We start from the raw sequence: 21312 nt of genomic DNA on the forward strand, positions 1-21312 counted from the left end.
CGCGTGCTGATTGGTGGAAAGCGGTTCTTCGGTGGATCCCGCGACCAGTAAAACAAATAATCGAAATTACTAGAAAGCCCCATAACGAGAGTGCACGGGAAGCTACAGTTGGCGGAACCACAATTTGACCACGTATACACACCCTACGATGGAATGTAAGTGGCCTGTACGACTCAGAGTCCACTGTCCACGAATCCTCAAGATTGGGGAAGCATGGGCCCCAGGTCAGGGATCGACAGAGCCGCAGGGACTGTGCAGAACTCCCTACTCAGCAACGGTCTGTAGATTACTCATATGGACTTATACCTGTACGTAACTATACGGGATCATACACATCATTATCAAAATAAAATGGTAGTACATAGTTTCGAGGTTGTTTGCTGTTTTGATATTTGGCTCATGCATGTAACTCTATTTCGAGCCTTAAGAGGTCTATTCCAACAACCCGGCCGCCACAGTCGATCCGCCAGTTCGCAAAACAATCCTAGTCGGGGCCTCAAGGGGCACTGCAGTGTCCATCTCCACAATCACTCGCGCCACTGTGCCTGGTGCCACAATCTTTGGCCGCTTTTTGATAGGTGCACCTGAAGCTTTATCCAGGGTCGCAACCAGTTTGCTGATCCGGCCAGGGACATGAAGACGGCCTCGGTGTACATCCACGAGCATGGGCATCAGATGTTCAAAGGCTAGAACCTTGGTTGTGAAGCTGGTTATGGTGGGGATTGGCGAGGACGAACGGCACACCACATCGCCAGAGCGCAGGTGTGCTGGGTCGACATTTGCCAGATTCAATACAACATTCTGACCGGCCACAGCCCAGTCACTAGTCTGACCATCTACCTCCAAGCTGCGGATCAAGGCTGTCTCACCACTGGGCATGGTCAGGATCTGGTCGCCAACTTGTAAGCTGCCGGCGTCCAGACGACCAGAGATAGAGATCGGATTCTGCACACCGCCACGGAAAACGTCACCAATCGTCATGCGTAGTGGCTTATCAAGCGCGTGGGTGGAAGGTTCCGAGGTCTCCAGTTCTTCAATCAATGTCTGGCCAGCATACCACGATGCGTGAGGATCCTCACTGCGTCGGCTGATGTTGTCTCCCAGCACACCCGAGCACGGGACGAAAGAAATATTCTTTTCTTGAAACCCGGCGGTTGTCAAGAATGATGAGATTTGCTGCTGAATCTCCTCAAACCGGCTCTTGTCCCACTGAACAGTATCCATCTTGTTGACGGCCACCACAATTTTCTGGACACCCATGCTGCGCACTAGCAAAGCATGCTCTTTGGTCTGGCCTTTGAGACCGGATTCAAATTTGCCCACGCTGGAATCAATAACCAGGACCGCAAAGTCTGCTTGGCTAGCTCCAGCAATCATGTTGGGTACAAAATCCCGATGCCCCGGGGCATCGACGATGGTAAAGGCCGTGGTGTCGGTCTCAAACTGATTGGTCGCAATATCGATTGTAACACCTCTTGCACGCTCCTCTGATCCCTGATCTAACACCCACGCCAGGGCAAAAGAGCCCTTCCCGATCTTCTCCGCCTCCTTGCGATATTTGTCTAATGTTCGCTGATCTATCGCCCCCTGGTCCGCCAACAATCTTCCCATCAATGTACTCTTTCCAGCATCGACATGTCCTATATTCCGGTCAATGATTATCTTATAGGTGGCAAGTCTTAAAGATGCCATACCTATCACCACAAAGTTGGCAGACTTCTTCCGTGTTGACTTGTTGTATTCCGCGAGGACATCCAAGTTCTTGCTTTTGACGGTCACTTTCTCCTCAACTGAGAGGTTATTTATGCCGCCGGCAAGATCAGCTTGGCCCTTCTTGTCACCACCTGTCTTGGAAGCAGGGGTTTTGGATTTGAATCCTACACGTCATTAGGCGATTGGATTTCAAACCTTTCTGCGAATCGCCAAACCTTTAGCTGTATTTTGAGCATTGAGCACCACATCGTCTGGGCTAGGACCTGCAAAGTCAAAAGGTTCAGTATGGTCCTGCCCATATATTTGGAGCAAATCAACGTTCTGCGAAGGTATATGGCTAGGCTCGGCCCTAGTCGGTCCTGACTGATTGCCAACGATGGCACTAGCAAACATTGAGGGCGAAGCGCGGATCTCAGCTGCTGGCAGTTTAGGCTCTATCTTTACGTTGATCGCTTCTTCGGTTTGCTCCACGGGTTCAGATGTAGCATCAGATGTAGCATCTGGCGCAGCTTTCACCGGTTCAGGTGAGACCGGTTTCTGGGCTGGAAGTGTTGCAGGTATAGGCTTTGCCAGTCGGCGCAAACCACCCAGACCTTCAGCTGGCTTCGCGGACTTGCTTGCAGCAAGTCTGTCGCGCAGAGAGACCTTTTGCTCAGTTGATGGCTTTTCAGATTGCTCAGCCTGCGAGGCTTCCGGTGGAGAAGAAGCCTTGTTCCCTTCCTTCTGTTTGCGCGCTGCAGCCAATGCAGCCAGCTTGGAAACCTTGCCGCCAGCTTCAGGTGCACCACCCAACAACCCCATTCGAGGATATAAAGGCTCTACCAGAATATCGGCCCTCCGGTGAGATGGAATATTAAGCCAAGGGGAGTCACGAAAGAAATCGGCGGCCGAGAAGTGCGCTATTGGAGGAGAAATGGGCGCAGGGTACATCGGCACTGGAATACCAGTTAGAATATTTGCCCAGACTTCGAATGGTGTGACGTTAGTCGCAAAGTCTTGAGCGTTTGAAGAAGATTTGGGGAGGGCCACTGAGAACCTTTCAAAACACACCTTTTAAGACCAGTTCACCATCCATATGTCGAGCCCAGCCATAATACTTCGAGGAAGTGAAACATTCAAACAATCGCAAAGCTTACCTTGAGCCTTATTCTTCTGTGAGATGGCAGGCGTCTGCTGCTTCTTTAATTCTTTCTCCTTCTTGCCTACAATAAACCAAAATTAGCAAACGATGTCTCCGAAATCCAAGCTCCATCGAACAGGCTTGTGGCACAAAGCTTCAGGAGTTAATGATCAGTAGAAGAAGATGGGATGACATACCTCGTAGGTAGCTGACCGACTTTTCTACATCATTATAGTAATGCCACAGCGCCTCCTGGACTTCTTCCTTCGAAGCGGTCACCGACGGTTGCCCCGCGCGGAGCTGCGAAAGGACATCCTGGGTGCACCGCTGCAGGTTTTCCTGTTCTTCAGGGTCAGGCGAGTCGTACCCGTCATCAGAGTAGTCTTCGTCATCATATCCGATGTTCTTTACACGGTGTCTCGACATTGGGGCTTGGTGAAGGATCTGAGATCAAGTTCGGAAGGCTGTGAGCGGGTGGGGAGGGGTGGGGTGGGGTAGTCGCTCAGTATGTGACAAGATATGACAATTCAGTAAATGAATGAATGGATAGCAGCTCGTAGCTAGCTAGGTCGAATAATTCGGAGAAACAACTCTCTGTTGCAAAGAACGGGAGGTGCAAGAAATAAGTTGGGAGGGAGAAGGGTCTTGTTTGGGCGGGAGCGATGCGGACCACGTCATTCCCCACAGTTGCTTGGGTTGAGTCAATGAAACCCTAGATTCTCATACGTTCGATTTACCATTAATTGGGGGTTCGAGAACTAGCTACAGAGATTTCTCACGAGAGAATGATAAAATTGAGATCATATGTATTTCGATATTCATGGGTTTAAGTAGGCTCCTACTTCTACACTGTCCTACTAGCCATGGGGGTTGTCAAGGTTCAGGGAGTTGGCTAAATGAATTGCCAAGTCAAACAAAAAAAGACAATTCTATCGCAATGGGCTTCCACCAAAGAAGTCCCCAGCGCCGGGTCCAGAGAAGCTGCCATTGCTTGGGGTGAGGGCGATTGATCGCCGGAAGGCCTGGCGAGGGGTGCTAGGAGCACTAGTAGGTGCCGCATTGGCAGTAGTACTGCCGGCTCCGGCGGTGGTTGCAGCAGGTATAGCAGTAGTACCAGCATCGGGGGTAGAGGGTGTATTACGGCCACTATCATTCTGCATAGTGACTGCGGTACCAGGGCGAGAGAGAACTGCTGCTGTGGGGTTCTTGGGAGGAGGGCGGAACCCAAGTTTGGATCCTTCACGGAAGATTTCTTCCAACATCTGGTTGGCGACGCCTGCATCCTCGTATTCCTGGAACTTTTTCCATAGACGCATGGCCATGCGTGCATCTTCAATGGAGTCATGGCCCTGGATGGTTTCGGGATTCGGTTCTTCTTGGATATACTCCTTAAACACGGCCCAGGCAAGATAACGAAGACTCAGGCGGCGGTTCTTGCCGGGGTGGAAGAAGAGGTACTGGGTGTCAACGGTCTGCGACTTCGGCACTTGAATGTTGATTTTGCGGAAATCAGAGGCCAGGCCATGTCCCACGAAAATACATCCTAGATTGAGCAGAAGCCAAAGCTTTTTGTAGGCGGTCTTGAGAGGTACGAGATTATGCTCGCTTGTTCGTGGATCTAGGTCACCAGGTTTGATGCCAGAGTACTGCGTGACATAGTCGACAATCGGCTCGCGAATTGTGATGTAGTCATCTATGAACGGCACACCCTCTTGGATGCCGGAAGCGCGCAAAACAGAGACTCGAGCAAGACCACTCTTGTTGGGCCGAACAATCTCTTGCGACCCATCGGCCTTGACGTCTATCTCAGCTTTCTCGAGGTCGACAAACTCGGTGTCGAGCGCTACAGGCGTACCAGGCTTTGGCTTTTCTTCCTCGCTAAGGGCTTGGAAAGACTCAACTTGACGGCCGCCACTGGATGACATTCCGCGGAAGAGTAAAGTGGTATCGAGGGCATTCTTCCACGAGTCATCAACAACATGACGGGCATCCCGTGCCTGAAAAGCCAGCACACAAGGTTGCTTCCAGCTCTGCGTAAAGCCCAATGCCTCATCACGGTCAACCTCGGCAACCAAGAAGTCATTGAATAAATGCCATTTGCCTTGCTCTTGGGGTTCTTGCTCCGAGACTGAGACATTGACAAAAGACACCAAATGCGGCTTCTGATGTTCTGCAATGTCAATCTCTGCGACAAGGCCGACAAGATCATACACCGCCAAGCCAGGAGTATTATTCTGCATTCGTACGTGAAGATCCTCGCCCTCAAAGCACATGACTTGACCATTGTCGATGATGACACCTACTGCATCGGGCAACCATCCAGGAATAGCCCATAGCCGGCGACATATGGGATTTGTCGATACTGCTGCATTCAGCAGCAACACAAGAGGCATCCGGTGTACAGTCTTCCGAATCATGACCTGCTGGTAGCGTCGGCAGTAATTGCACCATCCGCGATTCTGCGTTTCACGTTCAATGCTGGCACGCAAAATATTGGAGAAGCGGAAAGCAGGATTGCGCCGCGCCTGTTTTATGTCCATATTTGGGTAGAGAAGTTCGTTTGCTAGAGAATTTCCAGGGCGAACTGTCTCATTCTGACAAAACATGCACCGTATTGACTCAGAAGCAAATGTCGAGAGGCGCTGGTCCAGCTCTTCAGAATTGGGCTGGACAGTGCGGAAGTCGCATGAAATCTGAGTCAGGAAGAAGCGATTCACTGCTTGAATCGCTGTAGAGAGGGACTTGTTTGTAAGGTTTTCCTCCAACAACCCCATGTTAGAAGCTTCCCGGAAGCTGCTGAAAAGTTTCAGTAAATTGGTCGCTTGGCAATTCTGGCCATTCGCTTTTTCCAACATGTCAAACAGGTAGCCTAATTCACATAGCAAGCAGTATTCAGATATGCAAGAGCCAGCTGCGTGGTGGAGAGCAAGGTTTCGGAATAAAGGAATAAACTTGAAAAGCTGAAGGAGGGAGTTGGTGAAGGAGTTTGCGATATGTGTTTCAAGGCCAGAGAATTTGGTCTTGTTGTAAAATCTGTTTTTGATGTGAGTAAATACCACAATTGTCCAGGGTAATAGATAGGCTTTTCTTACTGAAAGTCGAAATCGTCGACACCAAAGCGACTATACTTGATCTCGACATTACTGTATTTGAGCAGGGGATCGTCATCACTTTCGCCATTGATCTTTGCCCCGGCCAGTGCCTCGGCCGCATCAGCGATTGAACCATCAGATTTTGATTTTCCGTGATCCCGGGCTTTTTCACTCAGGAACTTAGGCGCAATGAGGGCTGGCTCTGCAGTAGCCAAAGCGCGAGTGTTCTCAATCTGGTATCGACGTGTCTTTCGGGGATTCGGAGCGCCATGACCAACCTCCGCAGGACGTAAATATGGAAGCAAGGATTGGTCGAGTTGTGCTGGCGGGCTCCCAATCTCAAACAAAAGGTGGCTGGGCCACGCCGAGAAGAGGCGATCGTGGTAGTATGGCATCCCGATCATGTTCAACGGAGTTTCAGGCGACCAATCAATGGGTGGTGGCCGGGTCGGCACGTCTGGCATCTCTGTTTCTTTGCTCATTTCATTGAAGTGGATCTTGGTTGGTGAGCCCCAAAGATGAATAGAGCATTCCGCGTCGTTGATGGCCAAAGCCTCTCCAGAGGGTGAAATCTCGAGTCCCAGCATCAATGTAACATTTGCTTGTCTTAAATTGACCGAGTTGGGATTCATCAGATCTACAACTTGGAGCTGCCCAGTCTGTGACGCCACAAAACTTGTCGTGTGTAGTTTCGGATGCATCCGTACATATGCCGCACCAGCATGGAACGGAATCGGAGGCAAAGGCGTCAATGTCTTCAAGTCATATACATTGGCGAGCGGATCCACAATTGAAGATCCAAGCTGGCGTACCGAGAAACCACAGGTAACCAGCAAGTCGTTTCGCGCATCCATATCATTCACAGCAGTGCCATGGGCCTTCCAAGACTTGACGACGCTGAAATCCAAGAGACTGAGTGCATTGACAGAGCCATTATCCGTAGCCGCACAGAGATATCGGCTTTTCTTCATGAGGGTATAATTGTGCTCGGTAGGCAACTTGTCGACAATCGTGCCCTTGTCAATGTCGATCGTGAACATCACGCGCTGACAACCCGCCACCAAGATTCGATTTGTCTGTGCTGTGAAACTCATGCATCGGAGATCTAGCATCTCCTCATCGGCAATATGCCACTGTGTCAACCCACGACGAGTAATCATATGCACACTTTTCGAAGATAACGAGATCACACCGCGTTCATGAAAGGCGATCTGTCGAACCATGCCCTCTGCGACCGGGTGCGCTCGCACAGAAGTATATCGTTGGAGCTCGGGTCCGTAAAAAGAAGTGATTCGACCCTAGCACAAGAAAGAAAATGGGCGCATTAATTAATCCCTCGTCTTTCATAATTGAAGTAGCAGCACTATAATTCCAACTCACATATTCATTGCCCGCCCACAGAAGTTCCATAACATCATCAAATGCCACCGCCGTCGCATTCGTGGGCATCCCGTGCGGACTGGGTGGTGGCATCGGGATACGCGACAGCTCATCCCAATCAGCTTCCATGATGGCGGTCTAACCCCGGCAGGCACCCCGGACAGCGTTTATCAAATTGGCGTTCCCTGTGGGGTATTTGCTGTCGAGTCCAATAGGTTGAGGAAGTGTGCCCTTCACCCTCGTGGGAATACGCCAGGGCCGGGCATCGTCTGCGAGGCAAGGACGCGACTGCGGGGAAGGTGGAAGCTATTGGGCAGCCAAGGGGTGGACTCGCCCGATCTTTGTATATAGGGTTTATAGTCAGATGTTCGGACCTGAGATGATAATATATAATGCTGCTCTGGACTATGCCAATGCAAGTCGAAAGTCAGGCTGTTCAAGTCCGAGGTTCTTGTTGTCGTCCGCCTGGAGATTGTTGCGGGACTGAGGTGTCCATTTTGTCACGTGGCGATTTTGCCTGATAACGTATTGGAAGTATATCAGAGGTACGTTAGAAAAAGGTTCTGACTGGAAGCTCAGCACAATCTGAAAACATTCGGGACTTGGGTGTCATTGTATCTGAAGACATGTAATCAAAATCGGGTATCGTGCAAATTAAACATCATATGTAGAAGCTTGCACGCGTGATCTGGCATGTATATATTAGCTATGTATTTGACTTCGGCACTCCATGGACTCCAAAATTGGAAGTTGGAAGAACGTGGCAAGATCGTAAACCTGCAAGCAAACCTTCATGAAAATTGCTTATATTGGAATGGCCCGACGTATAATAGGCATAAGTAGGTACCCAGCTACATAGGTATGTACTGACAACATCATGATACTACAACTTGAACTAGCGGTGAATGATTGGCTAAATACACGGTAGACACAGAAGGCCTAGCAAGAAATGAGGCAACAGTTTGAATCCAGTACAAATAAGAATAATGCCACTTAGTTTAATATTCGCAACCAGTCGATCGAATACAAAACCCAGGGAATTATCGGTAGAATGTCGCAGGGTTTGAGGGGGAAACACCTCCCTGCGCAGGCTGATATGCCTGGTATTCTGCACCACCTGGTGTAGCCGAAGGAGTGGGGTTAAAGGCAGTGTATTGTGAGGACGGCTGTGCAGACCCAGGGACTGGAGGAGGTTGGTGAGAGGGGGCTTGATGAGCGGCCGGGGAGTTGGGGTATGGAGCTTGTTGCGATGCTTGCTGTGGTGGGTATTGAGAGGCAAGGGGTTGCTGAGCCTCTTCACCCGAGTAGCCCGGGGCCGAGTATTCCTGCCCCTGTGGTTGTTGCTGCTGGAAATGCTGATGGCCGGCCGGTGGTGCTTGACCGCTGAGAGGGTAAGCTGGGCGGTGGCCAGCAGGATGTTCCACAGGAGAATCATAGACAGAGGTGCCCAGTTCTTGAGGGTGGTCGTATGTAGACTGAGGGCGGTGGCTAGCAGGGGGATAAGCGTCAGATGGAGGTGCCTGTTGCACCGGGTGTTGCTGAGATCCACCTGCAAACTGTGCACGAGGATCGGGTGAATGAGATGCAGGGCGGTAAGGCATGGTCTGCTCTGCACCATAGTATGCATTTGGCTGGGCCTGTGGAGGTTGGGTATCTATAGATAAAAGTTAAATTAATGAATTCTCAATCTCAAACAGCGGGCCGCTAAGGACTGTACAAACCTTGAGGCTGGGGGCTAAAGTATCGTTGGTCTGCTTGGGGAGGGTATCCAGCAGGGGTGCCAGCAGGATAGCCATACTGTGGCTGACCAGGTCGTGGGGCATAAGGTTGTGCCGGATGAGCCATGGAAGCCTCTAGCAAAGACTCGTAGTCACGACGGGCTTTAATGAACTTCTCATTAAGCTGGGTGAATTCATCTGGAAATTCATGAGCATGGATACTTTCCAACAAAGTGTGTGTACTAACCTTTCTTCTGCGAGTATTTCCCAATCAGCTCAATCAGCTTCGGGCGAATAGCCACGGTGGAATGATAGAGGTTGGTAATCTCCTCGTTCTCCTGCACATTAAGATCGGAGCTTCGAGTACTCAGCAGGGTCAGAAGCTTCTCAACGTTCTTAATCTGGCCAAAGACATCGCCCTCCATTTGCACCTCGCGCTGCAACTCTTCAACAGTGGGATCTGAAAGCTTTTCGACATAATTGAGAGGAAAGATTCCCGTCTGGCCCCTCAAAGAACCCTTCCACCAGTCCTTATAAACTGATTCCAAGACAGTAATAATATCGCCCTTGCGGAATTGAAGCTCTCCAGACTCCGAGGGCTGGAAATCGAACAAGGCTCGGACTCGCGAAACAGTGGCAGCCGATGTACCCGATGGCACAGGCCCGGACGCAGCAGCAGACAACTCGGCTGCAGGCGAAGAGGTTTCGGGCCTCGATACAGCAGTCGCAGCCGCAGCCGCAGCAGATGGCCCAGCTTGAGCGACGGGAATTGGAGGAGCCTTCTCCTTGACAGAGAGAGCCAAAGCCATTTGTAATTCTTCATCTTCTTTCTGTCGGTCAATATCCGTAATTGCGCTCTTCACCGGCTTCGACGGGGGCTGAAGGTTGGGGTCTGTAGAGTGTTAGTAACGTGTAACGGGCCATATCGAAACACAATATTCTCACTTGAGGTCTTTAACTTCATATATGCTTGCTCCATGATCCCAAAGTCTGGGTTAGATGCAAACATCTCAGTCCATTCTTCCATCCGCTCCAAAATCTTGGACTTGACTTGTTGATGCGTGTTCTACAGAAAAAGTTCTAGTGATCAGCGATTCAGATTACCCACAATGCGCATCATGAGTCTGCTTACGCGATCACTTGCTAGGCGCAAGAGCGCATCAGTAAAGCTTCTCGAGGCCAACTCGCGATGAATCTTAGGGCCACAGTTTTGTGACAGCGAATTACCGAGCTAAAAAGTGGTCAGTAAGACAAACACCAAGCGACCCATTGCACCATGAGGGCACAGAAAAGTATTTCGCATACCTCAAGAGTATAAAGTTGCACATTGGCATTTCTGTGAGCCATTCTCTTGATCATGGCAGCAACCGCCTCTTTTGCGCTATACAACCGACATGAAATTAGCATACACACTCCCAAAATGCGCAATTGTAGCTGAAGGGATTTCAGGAACCACATACCCCGATTCCTCGGCAGCAACCTTGTCGCAGACATCCTATTTCCCAGAATAACATCAAATCAGCTTCCCATGTCCTGAACTACTCGATCGCAACGCGGGCAGCTTGTCGCTCGAAGAGACGCACCAGAATATATTCCCAGTTCTCGGATGTTAGGTTCTCGTCGGTCGCCTTGGCTATGAAGATATCCCTCAGGTCAGAAATTCATCGTCTCCGAGCAGGGTTCATGGTCTCATGTCCCAGCAGGCTTCCACGGTACCCAAATAGGTGCACGTGTAGTCCCAAGCTACGGGATGGCCGAAAACTCACCGACCGCATCATCAAAAGCATTCTGCTGAGCGCGAAACATTGCCAGTTTTGTGGGTGCAGAAAGACCAAATAGTCACAGTATTGTAGGATCAGGGAGTCGGGCACCGTTTCTCGGCGCTGTCGCAGTCGGCTCAGTCGGACCTGTCCTGAGAATCCAACTAGTGAATTTATTAGAGCAGGCTTGTAGTGCGGAAAGCGCAGTTATCGAAGTGACGACAATGAATTGTGAGCTATGCAGTGCGCAGCGATGGGTAGTTGGGCGTTCAATGCGGGGAGCGGGCTGAGATGTTCCAAGCGCGAGCTGGGCTGAGGTCAGGGCGACACTGTCGAAGAGAGGTATAGTGGGAAATAGGGGATCTTAAATTAGAGAAAGCCCAATAGTTCGCAGCTCACACTCGAGCAGTTTCACGATCGATGAGCAGAAGAAAGTTGGTCTCTAGGTGCCAATGTTGTGTCTGGGCGGAAGTGGTGTTGAGTCAGCAATGACGACGGCGGAACGGGGAGCTCCATTCGATGCGTATCTCGGATTTAAGAGTAGTTAGTAGCTTAGGTTGGAAAGAATTATGTCTGCCTTGTAGAGAAAAAAAAAACCCCTTGTCTCGCCTCTTTGATTGACTATCTTCTCCCAAATTGACTGCTGCGCAGCCCTGGAGGGAGTGACAATAATGCCAGTCAGTATAGGCTGCGGCATTTTGGTTGATCTGATTTGCTCCGTCCCCTAGGGCTGAATGAAGACACCCCACTGGATCCAATATGGTAGAGGTACAGCCACACAATGATAAGATATGTATTTTCGAGGTCTAGCAGCTTGTGTATCATATATTCTAGTTTTCGCTTGAGCACAGTCATATGAACATAGCCGTCCAACACGAACTAGGGCAGTACAATGTATTGGAAAAGATGCGAAAAAATAGAATGAGTGTGATAAGACACAAATCAAGTAAAGTCTCCTTAGGAACCAAACGCCGAATACGATCCGATAATCGTACTTTAAATTCCGCGAGGTCGACGAACAAGTATAATAAGTAGACAGCTCGAAGTCGCACCCGAAACACCACATACGACCGAATTCAAAACAGGGTGGAGTGGTAGAATTAATATGGTGCTACACAAGACATCCCGAGAGAATGACAGAGATAAAGATAAACCAACAGAGAAGACAGATCGTGGTCAAAACAAAGCTTGCGAGATCAGATCATTTTTCATCACAAAGAGATGTTCATCAAGAAATAAAATGGTTAACAAATCGGTACACAAACGGGGACTGCCATGCGGATTAAGGCGTCGGCATGCCAGGATCTAGAAGAATCATCGGGAGTGATGGGGGTATCTGAACGAGACGGGAAGAGTGGTATAAGAGAAAACAAAGGCATAATGAGAATGAGAGGCCGGCCATCTAGGCACCGCCCTTTTGCGCTTTCTCTTGGGCACGGCTAATACGAGCGGCCTTCACCAAAGGAGCCAGATGCGTAAGTGGCGAGCAGACGGACATGAAGGGATGCTGAAAAAAACAAAGTCAATGATTGTCCAACATGAATAGGGTGGAGGGGTTTCGCATACCTTAAGAAGATCGTGGGCAGACGCTCGCTTCTCAGGGTCTACCTTGAGAGCGAGATGCAGGAAGTCACGGAAGGTTGTTGAGAGGCTGTGTTCATCTTTGATAGTCGGGGTTCCATTTGTGGCGATCAGGTAGAGCGCACGCAGAGGGGACTCGGTAAGATATGGAGGTTCGCCCTCGATCATCTCAATGGCCATGATGCCTAAACTCCAAATATCGACCTTGCGACCATATTCCTTACGGGTGACCACTTCAGGGGCCATCCAGTAAGGTGTGCCAACCATGGTATTGCGCTTGTTCTGTGAGTCGTTGATTTGCGCACAGAAGCCAAAATCGGCTGGGAATAATTAGATTCGGAACTCTTGTATAAAGGGATCAAAATATCGAAACTTACTCAGCTTGATGTTACCCTCTAGTGAGAGAAGAATGTTATCAGACTTGATGTCGCGGTGAATGACACCTTTTGAGTGCAGATGCTGGAGTCCGTTCAAGGTCTGTTTCGAGATTATTAGCATCCTTGCATATAGAAGATCATGGAGTAAATGGAGAATTAAAACCTACCTCTCGGCATACTGCTGCAATCTGGCCCTCACTCATGATGTTGTAGGTGACCACATCTGTAAGACTACCACCTTCCATATACTCCATGACTACCCACAAGTCCAGGCCATGAAGGTAGCTCTCGAGGAAATTCACAATGTTCCTGTGCTTGCTGTCCTTCATCACAAGAATCTCATTAATAATCAAATCCTTCTTGGGCTGAAGATCGAGATTCATCTGCTTAATGGCCACACAATTATTGTTGCCATTCTCATAGGCAGTGTACACACCACCCGAAGCACCTTGTCCAACTTTGTTGAGATTGTAATAAATTTGAGTAGGATCGCCGGGGTGACAAATTGTCAATAGGCGTTGGCGCACATCCATAACGTTGCTCTGGCGCTTTTGTTGACGAGGCCGAGCTGCTGGGGGAGCTCGAGAGGCCGGTGCAGAAGTGGGTTCCGCAGAGCTCTGGGGGACATTCGTTGCAATTGGCGCCAGTTGAGGTGCCGGTGGCGGCTGGCGATGGCTGGGGCTTCGATCCAGCTTTTTGGATGCGATCGCTTCCTGAGCAGCCGCCATGACTTGCTCTTGCTGCCGTTGGTATTGGGTCGGAGAAGCCACCTTATTCGATTCCTGTGTCTGAGTGCCATTGCGAGGACCAGAGGGACCCCGTGGGTCGGTCGGCAGCGGTGCTGTTTCGGGAATAGGGGGTGTCCCCATTCCATAGGCGTCTGGCAATCGCTGGGGAGCCGCTACATGTGAGGTAGGAGGCTGAGGCGGGGGCCGCGCCGGTGTCATGCCGGGAGGCTTCGGAGGGGCTCGATGTGGAATGAGGCTGCCCAATGGCGGGGAGACCGCAGCGGACGTCAATGAGGCCGGGGGCGGCGCTCCTCCTGGTGGTCCCTTCGGAACTGGGGGCGGCGACCGGGGGTTCTCAAAGCTACCTTCGTGATTTTGGGGGAAACGAGGGCTTCCCGGCGGAGAGGGTGGTCGCCCGTCCTTCCCGTGTGCGTTGTCGAACTTGTGCCAAACCTCATCGTCATCGCCCCGGGTGTTCTTTTCGTAGAATCGCATGATGTCCATCATGGTCTGCGGGTGTTCTTCCTGCTCCTTCTTCGAGATACCATTTTCCTGTAGTAGACGCTGCCACTCTTTGGGTAAGCCGGTGAACTGGCCAGTCTGATTATCATATCCCACATGGGTGACGTGGACCGGGTTCTCCGGGGACGAGATCTTGATGTTGCGGGGCGAGCCCAGCATGCTATTCACAAAACTGGAGAAGCTAGCCTTCTTGCTGCGCCCACCCCGAGTGTGGCCACTCCCCTCGTCGGAATGGCGCTTGGAGTTTGCAGCGCGCTCGGTCTCTCGATGTGCGAAGGGATCCATCCGGGTGGGCAAGGTGGTGAAACTCGCGGATTGTCGGAGGAAGGAGCGGTGTCGTGGGTCTGGGCTGATCGGACTGGACTGCTGGGAGTGCAAGGGTGGATGATTATGAGGTGGAGACAAGGAGTCTGTTGTTTCCGCGCTATTCTCATCCAAGGCACTGAGCATGCCCCGGGTCTCGAAGGGGGTTGTCGTTAATTCATCCGAATTGTGCTGATCGTAGGAGAAGCGGTTCTGGCGGGCGCGGGAGCTGTAGTTGGGGAAAAACGAATGGTCGTTTTGTACCGGTGACGGGCCGTCGCTATGCTGCTCAAGCGACGATGAAGACGAACCATAGACAGCAGCAGCGTTCGATCGAGTGCGGGTATGCTCGCGGCTGCTGTTGGAAGAGGAGCGCGGGTAAACGGGGGCGGAGGGATGACGTTTCAAGGAAGTTGCGCTTTGATGACTCCGAAGAATGCGTGAACTGAAGCTAGGGCTAGGGGATTCCTTCTGCAGCTTGCTTGAAGGGCGACGGAATTTCAATGAGAACCCGTCACTCATGATGGGCGACGTGTGTGTCTCTACACGAGACACCGATTGAAATTGGGCCGAGGGGTCAGGAGAATTTTCCAACCAATTCGCAGAGAAGCAGTCGCCGAAAGGTGGGAAGTACCACAGTATCAGCAAACCTGGTTGAGGTTTTCAACTCTTTTTTTGCCCAGCGTTTCTCTCCAAAATGGAATGTCAAAAGAATGGAGAGAATCAATCCAAGACCAGGGGAAGAGGGGGCCCAGTTACAAGTGACGCCGGCCAATGAACATCAATTCACACGTGGAGGTGGAAAAGGAGTCGGTGGCTGGGAGTCTTGGGTTGCGCGATGACGCGGGGGTATATGTATAAAAAGGTTTTGATATATCAGAACCAATTTCCGTTAATTTCTTTTCTCAGGGAAATTACCCTGCACGAGTTATCACAAGTCACCAAATAGTCCGGGAATCAGAGATTTGGGCGTTGAGTCCCGAGGATCTAGATTTTCTGGACACGGGAGGAAGTGGACACTTGCGATGATTAGCAGTCAAACGACCCCCTGGAATACGTCCATTCTATCTGGTCAATGTTGGAAAAAAATAACCCAAGATGTCTATCCCCTAACCAACATTTATCAAGATTTGGAGCCGGTTGACGTCTTTTTTCAAACACTATCCACTCGGGTAAATAGTCCCCGCCAAAAGCTTCGTCATCTCACTCATCATCCTCGCCGCTTAACATATTGCCTTTACCTCCTGTAACCCACTCAACATTCTTCCAGAAAAATCCTTATTTTCGGGCGTAAGATGCACTGACTAAACAATCTGAAACGCCAAACCATGTGGAATGTTAATACGGAGTAGACGTGCAAACCCTGGTGGGATTTCTTGGCATCCACCTCGGTAGGTCTCCACTGCGGCACAAAGTATATTAGGGAAAATAAACGGGTGTCAACTTCCAAGGTTCTTTGAAATTCTTATTTATAGCTATCTAGACTTACAGGTCATATGTCCCATTCACTCAATACCTATGCTTCCTGTCTCTTCTTCCGCTTCTCTAAAGCATTCACCCGCTCATCAATCTTCCTGAATGACCAGCTCTCAAATCCAGGGGGATAGACAAACGGCCGAAGATCAAATCGATGATCATCGGGGCTATAGCTCTCCGCATGGTAAGCCGGGGTGGCAACGGTCTGCTTATGGCGGTTGATCTGATAGAAGTGGAAGAACAGTTTCACCTTATGCGCGATCTCACGGGGGCTAAGTTTCCCCTCGCCACCCCACTCGTCCAGAAGACGAAGAAACATTCCATAGGGCCCCAGGTGGTCCACTTTCCTCAATTTTCCGAAACGCGAGAGCTCATCATAGGTCATCTGCATGTCAACCTCATCGCTTTGCACGTAGTTTGCCGTAATCGGCTCCAGTTCGGCCGTAGGAATAGCATCCAGAAAGTCCAAGAGGATGGGCATTTCAAAGTCCTTGGACGCCCAGCCGATGAACCGTTTGAGATCCACTTTACTGATCGAGCCAATGGGGTTGATGTCAGCAGACGAACAGTCGTACTTAGTCAGATCTGCCCCGATATTAGTATGCTTTAGTGCGGTTACGGATGGGCACACTTACATCCGCGGAGACATTCATCCACGTTGGAACTTCCCAGGACCAAAAGAGAGCCGCCACCGGGACGGTTACGGACTTCACATAGCTCCTGGGCGAAGTAGTAGGCAAGCACCATTCTAGACCGTGCCTGAATATTCTGAAGAGCGAGATTCGACGTGTTCGATCCTCCGTGAACTGGGTGACATGGGTTAGCATGTGAGCATCCTGGCAAAAGCAGCCGACCAACCCTTGAATTTCGGCTCAAAGCCTGTGGCCTGAGTGAGGATGTTCTTCGTAGAGTTGAACATGTTGTCAATGTTGACATCGGTGTGATACGATCCGATCCGCTCAGAAAGGGCCTTCGAACGGTCCCGGGTTTCTTTGCTACTCTGATTCTCCATTCCCATGTAGCAAGTGCAGAAGATTTGGTTGCACAGCTCTTCTGCCGTCTCGGGAAGATTCGAAGAGAAGGCGGCAATCCGCTTAACATCGGTGATGACCTGCTCATTTCCCTCCTTGATCGCTGCAATGACTAGGCGACACATTGAGTAGACAATTGTGGCAGTGGCACAGCTGTCAATACCTCCGGACAATGGAACGAAGAAACCTGCGGCCTTGGATCGCCGGAGGTAATCCCAGAGCCAGCAGGCAGGTCCTAGGGCAATCTCCTCTTCAGGAAGATGGTAGCGTGCCGGCCGTGCGGCAGTAGGCCGCAGGTCGATCTCAAGGTCCAGATTGTCATGAGACAGGGAGTAGTCAACCTCAATCCGCTGATATTCTGGTGCGGCCACTGCCTGTAAGCCACGGGATGGGGCAAATCTATAAGCTCGTACTTTCTCAAGATCAACTGTCGCCACAACGACTTCAACCTCATTCAGCGAGAATTGGCTTGATTGGCCCACAATGTCACCGTTGACAAAGATCATCGCGCAACCATCATAGTAAAGCCGATCTCCATCGCATCCAAGTTGGTTGGAGTATAGGTAGACACCGCCATTCTTACGAGTGGCTTCCTGAATGAGGGCAATTCGTTCATCCAACTTGCGAAGTGAGTGGTGGCTTCCACTACTGTTAGTGAAAATCTCCACACCATTAAGTCCCCTATAATCACTACATCAGCTCCAAATCTGCATAGGAATGGGAATGAATCATACATATTGATATGGGGGCTGTTAGGTGTGAATAACTCTTCACACGTCTCAGCCGCCAGACAAGTGTCGATTGTGGAGAGAACCACGTCACCAATGGGAACATGGCGAGCTCCCTGGTGCTTCTGAATCATTGGTGGAAGGTAGTACTGCTCCACGTGCCTGGGCCTGTTCCACGGGGTGAAGAAGCGCATCTCACGGAAGTTGCCATCATTGGCGAGATACAGTTTGGGGCGAAGACACAAGATCTTGCCATCCAGAACGATAGCACGTGCATTGTATCTGCAGTTCCGGTGAAGCAGAGGCAAGCCAACATCGATGATGATTCCGTGCAGTGACTCATCAGTCAGGATGGAGTACAAAGAATCCCACGAGTGCTCATATACTTCCGTCTCAAGGAAGTGGTCCAAGCAGCCTAGTGTACAAGGTGAGCATGATATGAGAGTTTGATCATGATTTTCGAAGAGGCTTACCATATCCCGGGATTTCGAGCTCGGGCCCGACACGCAGAGTTGCACCGGCTTCCTTGGCTTTGATAATGCTCTGTTTGATGCGCCTCAAATTTCCCTCAAAGTCCAGACTCCACTGGTTCAGCGCACATGTAGCCAGTGTTACCAGAGGCGCCATTGTTCCTGGGATGGGTGTAACAGACCCAGAATCAATGAATGAGACAGGGATTGAGCTTATGTCCACGAATTTGTACTATGACTGTGATTGATGTACCGCGGTGGCCATCATTGGAAAGTGGCATGGGTGTGGGGCAGAGCGGAACAACTGATTTCCGCGGGCTACGCGGCCTTGATGAGGGGGGACCCGTGGAGATATCGATTTTCTTATCTCCCCGGCTTTATGCTTCAATTCCACAGACTTATTTCGTTTTCTCCTAGCGCACAAAGGTGCATGATTAAGTTTCTTGTTTATGATTGTTGTATTGATTTTGATCAAGGTAGAAATTGTTGAGAACATGACATAAGCGCTAGTATCAAGAGGGCTATGAAGCTTGGAAGCTTGCCAAGGTTGAAACCCTCACGTAGTCAAGAGAATATCCCATGGATTTATTGGCTAGATGGGGGAAAGATTGAAGTTGGTGCTAGGTCAGGCGATGTTAGCTGCTTTTCCGGTCTCCGCTCTTTAGGCGGAAATGGAATTTGGAAGGAAAAAAATGAGATCTATACTACATACGTATGAGCACCTACTTCTGTTCCTTGCAGCATTTTTATCGGTGTTCTTATACGGGGATCCTCGGTGCCATATCAATCAATATCCTTTAATCTACATCCAAAATGGCAAAATCTCCTGACGGAAATAAACGGGAGAGAAAATACGAGGAAAGGGGCGATATATAAACTTTACAAGAATATCGTGCCAAGAAGGCCTCTGATGATGCATATCGCCATCCCATACCCGAATTTCTTCGAGCAGAACGCCGATTACGAGAAATCGCTCAGAGAGAGGTCTCATTATCAGCAGAGATCAAAAAAGTGCCAGCCTCCTCGGATAGATCACAGAAGATAGAGCAAGAGCTCCTGAATCTTAGAGAGGAATGTTTCATAACAGATCAAAAGAGGGGTCGATTCCTTGACAACTATCCTTCTGAAATGCTTATAAGAGGTTTGAACCTATGGCGGTCACATTCCCAATGGTACCTACATAAAACGCTCTTGAAGGACTGTGCTGATAAAGGTGGATGTTGCGGTCGAGACTGTGGATGCTGCCAAGGTCGTAAGCTTGGACCTGCACGCCAATTTGGAGCTGGGCACTGTACCACTGAGTGTTGGTGTTGTCAGAAGGCTCATGGGGTCGTGCTTACAGACAAAGCGAAGCAAGCTATGAAGGAGTTATATCCACTAAATCCGATTTCAAATCGTTCATACTATCGAAAGATAATGCTGGTCTCAATATATGGTCTTGCTGATGGCTATACTGAGAACCCATTTGATCTAATCGATGGACCTCCCGACTATGAGCAGAGTGGCTCTTCAAAAGAATGGACAGAGGATTCAGCCTCGAATTTATCCATGAGACGAATACCCAAGATGCTACGGATTTTTGAGAAATGAATAGCGAGTGTTTTGTGTTGACAAGATACATGTCATATTCATGTAGCTCAAAATTGCTATCCGTGGCTAGATTGCTTATTTGCTTGGTTTTGCCTTTTCGCTCTGGTGGACTTGATTATCTGGGTACTTTGACCGGCTGAATCACCGCGAATATTTATGCTCCCAGGAGCGACTACATAGCGTGGTAGCCAACATTTGCTAGGGCTACCTTGGCGACTGGGGGCCAAACCCCCAAAACCTTCAAACGAAATACCAACCTTGGGACATTCTGAAAAAAAAGAACCATTTCATTTCTCCACAAATATCCCGGGCTGCTTTCAACGATCCTTCCTTACACCTCAGTCTATACAATCGACCGATAATACCTGTACCAGTAATGGCAAAGAAGGACTCGATGCGCTCCCTCTCAATACCACAATTGACATTTTCTTCACTGCCTATGTGCTTTTACAATTCGACGTGGGTTCAACGGTCTCACATACTAAAATTGGCATTGACATCCTAGAGGCATCAGAGAAAACATGAATGTATGGGAGACTTAGTAAGGGCCATTTGACCCAACGGCACGAGCCTTTTGGGGTAAATTTGATGAACAGCCAATGCTATCGGCGTCACCAGGCTTAGGATGAATTTTACATCACTCCTGGTATAATCATGCTAGACTCGGTCACCTTGGTTTCACTTGCTTGCAAGCGTCGCTGGCCAACTCTTCAATGGCGAGCACTCAAATCACTTCGAACCCTTCCCAAACGAGAGTGGCTCTTGAGTACTAATCTTTACCATAAGATTTGGTGCGGATCCCAAAGCTTGAATAGGTGCGCTTGCAGAGCTCAGCCCCCAAGAAAGCCGGCTGCCTCCTCAGCCTGTACAGACTCACGTCTTCACATTCTTCGGTGGGCCGCTTCCGCCTGCCCACCCGCTTGGTCATTATGTGACATTCTATAGCAAGCCACGGCGTCTCGATCACCCGCGGTCCAAATGCATGAATAATCTAACAAAACTATCATCACCCGGCTCAGAGAGCTACACCGTGTAGTATTATCGCACGCAAGCCTTGGTCGAGGCTATACTTCTTGACTTTATCGCGTAAGACTAACAACTGAACGAACACGGAGCCTTGATTCTTCACTACATTTAACCTTTTGGAAGCTATTTGGCCGTTCTTTGTTTCAGATACCAGGCATTTGGCTAAAATTACTCGTTCTATTTTGAATGCCCCCTGGGTTAAGGAGAGTTAATAACTATGTGTATACAAATGAGTTCCTCGAGGCTTTGTTGGTGCACTAGCCAAGAATCCAAAGGGGGTAAAACTCCGCAAATATTGTGATCCGCCAATCACTCGCAAAATTGACCGCTGGCCTGACAGAACCTGGCCGCTTTATCTCAGTCATTATTAATGATGGTTTTTCAAGCCAAGTGATCCCGGTCAACATTCCCGTATGATACCATAAAAAGGGTGGATCAACAAGGCGAATTCTCGGGAAATTCCCAGCCATGGATCGTGGAGCAGCGCCGATCTAATCAGTTTCTGGTTCAGTGCCAGGAAACTATAGAACCCCACCTTCATTTGGTTTGTTCATCTGCGAATAGTGGATCAATGTTCGCTGACATCACTTGAGTCAAAAAGTCCAAGCTCTTCTCGATTTAGACTTAAATAAGCTCGCAGGTTCCCCCTGAAGAAATTCCCCGAGACACACCTTCCATCAGTTCGCCAGAAAATCAG

General features: G+C 49.8%; 5 protein-coding genes across 5 annotated transcripts; all 5 read right to left on the reverse strand.

The window, feature by feature from the left end:
* Positions 1-432: 432 nt before the first annotated feature.
* Positions 433-3259, reverse strand: N7503_010246 (putative translation elongation factor EF-1 subunit; the record flags this gene model as incomplete). The annotated part of the gene is made up of 5 exons (XM_057069792.1): positions 433-1640; positions 1695-1877; positions 1929-2648; positions 2850-2915; positions 3031-3259. 5 exons carry the CDS (start codon positions 3257-3259, stop codon positions 433-435), a joined length of 2406 nt encoding a protein of 801 aa, XP_056916403.1.
* Positions 3260-3762: 503 nt separating this feature from the next.
* pan2n2 (poly(A)-specific ribonuclease) lies at positions 3763-7434 on the reverse strand (the record flags this gene model as incomplete). The annotated part of the gene is made up of 3 exons (XM_057069793.1): positions 3763-5866; positions 5926-7223; positions 7306-7434. 3 exons carry the CDS (start codon positions 7432-7434, stop codon positions 3763-3765), a joined length of 3531 nt encoding a protein of 1176 aa, XP_056916404.1.
* Positions 7435-8345: 911 nt separating this feature from the next.
* On the reverse strand, positions 8346-10829 carry N7503_010248 (ESCRT-0 subunit protein HSE1; the record flags this gene model as incomplete). Its single annotated transcript, XM_057069794.1, has 9 exons — positions 8346-8959; positions 9027-9221; positions 9271-9915; positions 9969-10089; positions 10156-10254; positions 10329-10404; positions 10484-10518; positions 10607-10656; positions 10790-10829. 9 exons carry the CDS (start codon positions 10827-10829, stop codon positions 8346-8348), a joined length of 1875 nt encoding a protein of 624 aa, XP_056916405.1.
* Positions 10830-12045: 1216 nt separating this feature from the next.
* On the reverse strand, positions 12046-15160 carry pakA (mitogen-activated protein kinase kinase kinase kinase STE20). Its single transcript, XM_057069795.1, has 4 exons — positions 12909-15160; positions 12742-12841; positions 12350-12684; positions 12046-12290 (listed from the first exon to the last, which is right to left on the reverse strand). The coding sequence occupies exons 1-4, from the start codon at positions 14814-14816 to the stop codon at positions 12186-12188; spliced, it is 2448 nt and encodes an 815-aa protein (XP_056916406.1). The 5' UTR covers positions 14817-15160; the 3' UTR covers positions 12046-12185.
* A 650-nt stretch (positions 15161-15810) lies between these two features.
* N7503_010250 (uncharacterized protein) lies at positions 15811-18156 on the reverse strand (the record flags this gene model as incomplete). Its single annotated transcript, XM_057069796.1, has 5 exons — positions 15811-16355; positions 16406-16576; positions 16629-17482; positions 17536-17944; positions 18003-18156. The coding sequence occupies 5 exons, from the start codon at positions 18154-18156 to the stop codon at positions 15811-15813; spliced, it is 2133 nt and encodes a 710-aa protein (XP_056916407.1).
* Between the last annotated feature and the right edge of the window lie 3156 nt (positions 18157-21312).

Source organism: Penicillium pulvis (assembly GCF_028828015.1).
Source record: "Penicillium pulvis strain IBT 33274 chromosome Unknown scaffold_8_segment0_segment0, whole genome shotgun sequence".
NCBI classification, from domain to species: domain Eukaryota; kingdom Fungi; phylum Ascomycota; class Eurotiomycetes; order Eurotiales; family Aspergillaceae; genus Penicillium; species Penicillium pulvis.

Coding starts and splice junctions, on each gene's coding strand:
- pakA (XM_057069795.1), bottom strand. CDS start 14,816: ATGAGTGACGGGTTCTCATTGAAATTCCGTCGCCCTTCAAGCAAGCTG. Junction 12,842..12,908: donor TTGCAGCAGTATGCCGAGAG/GTAGGTTTTAAT, acceptor ATCTCGAAACAG/ACCTTGAACGGACTCCAGCA. Junction 12,685..12,741: donor AGAGGGTAACATCAAGCTGA/GTAAGTTTCGAT, acceptor AATTATTCCCAG/CCGATTTTGGCTTCTGTGCG.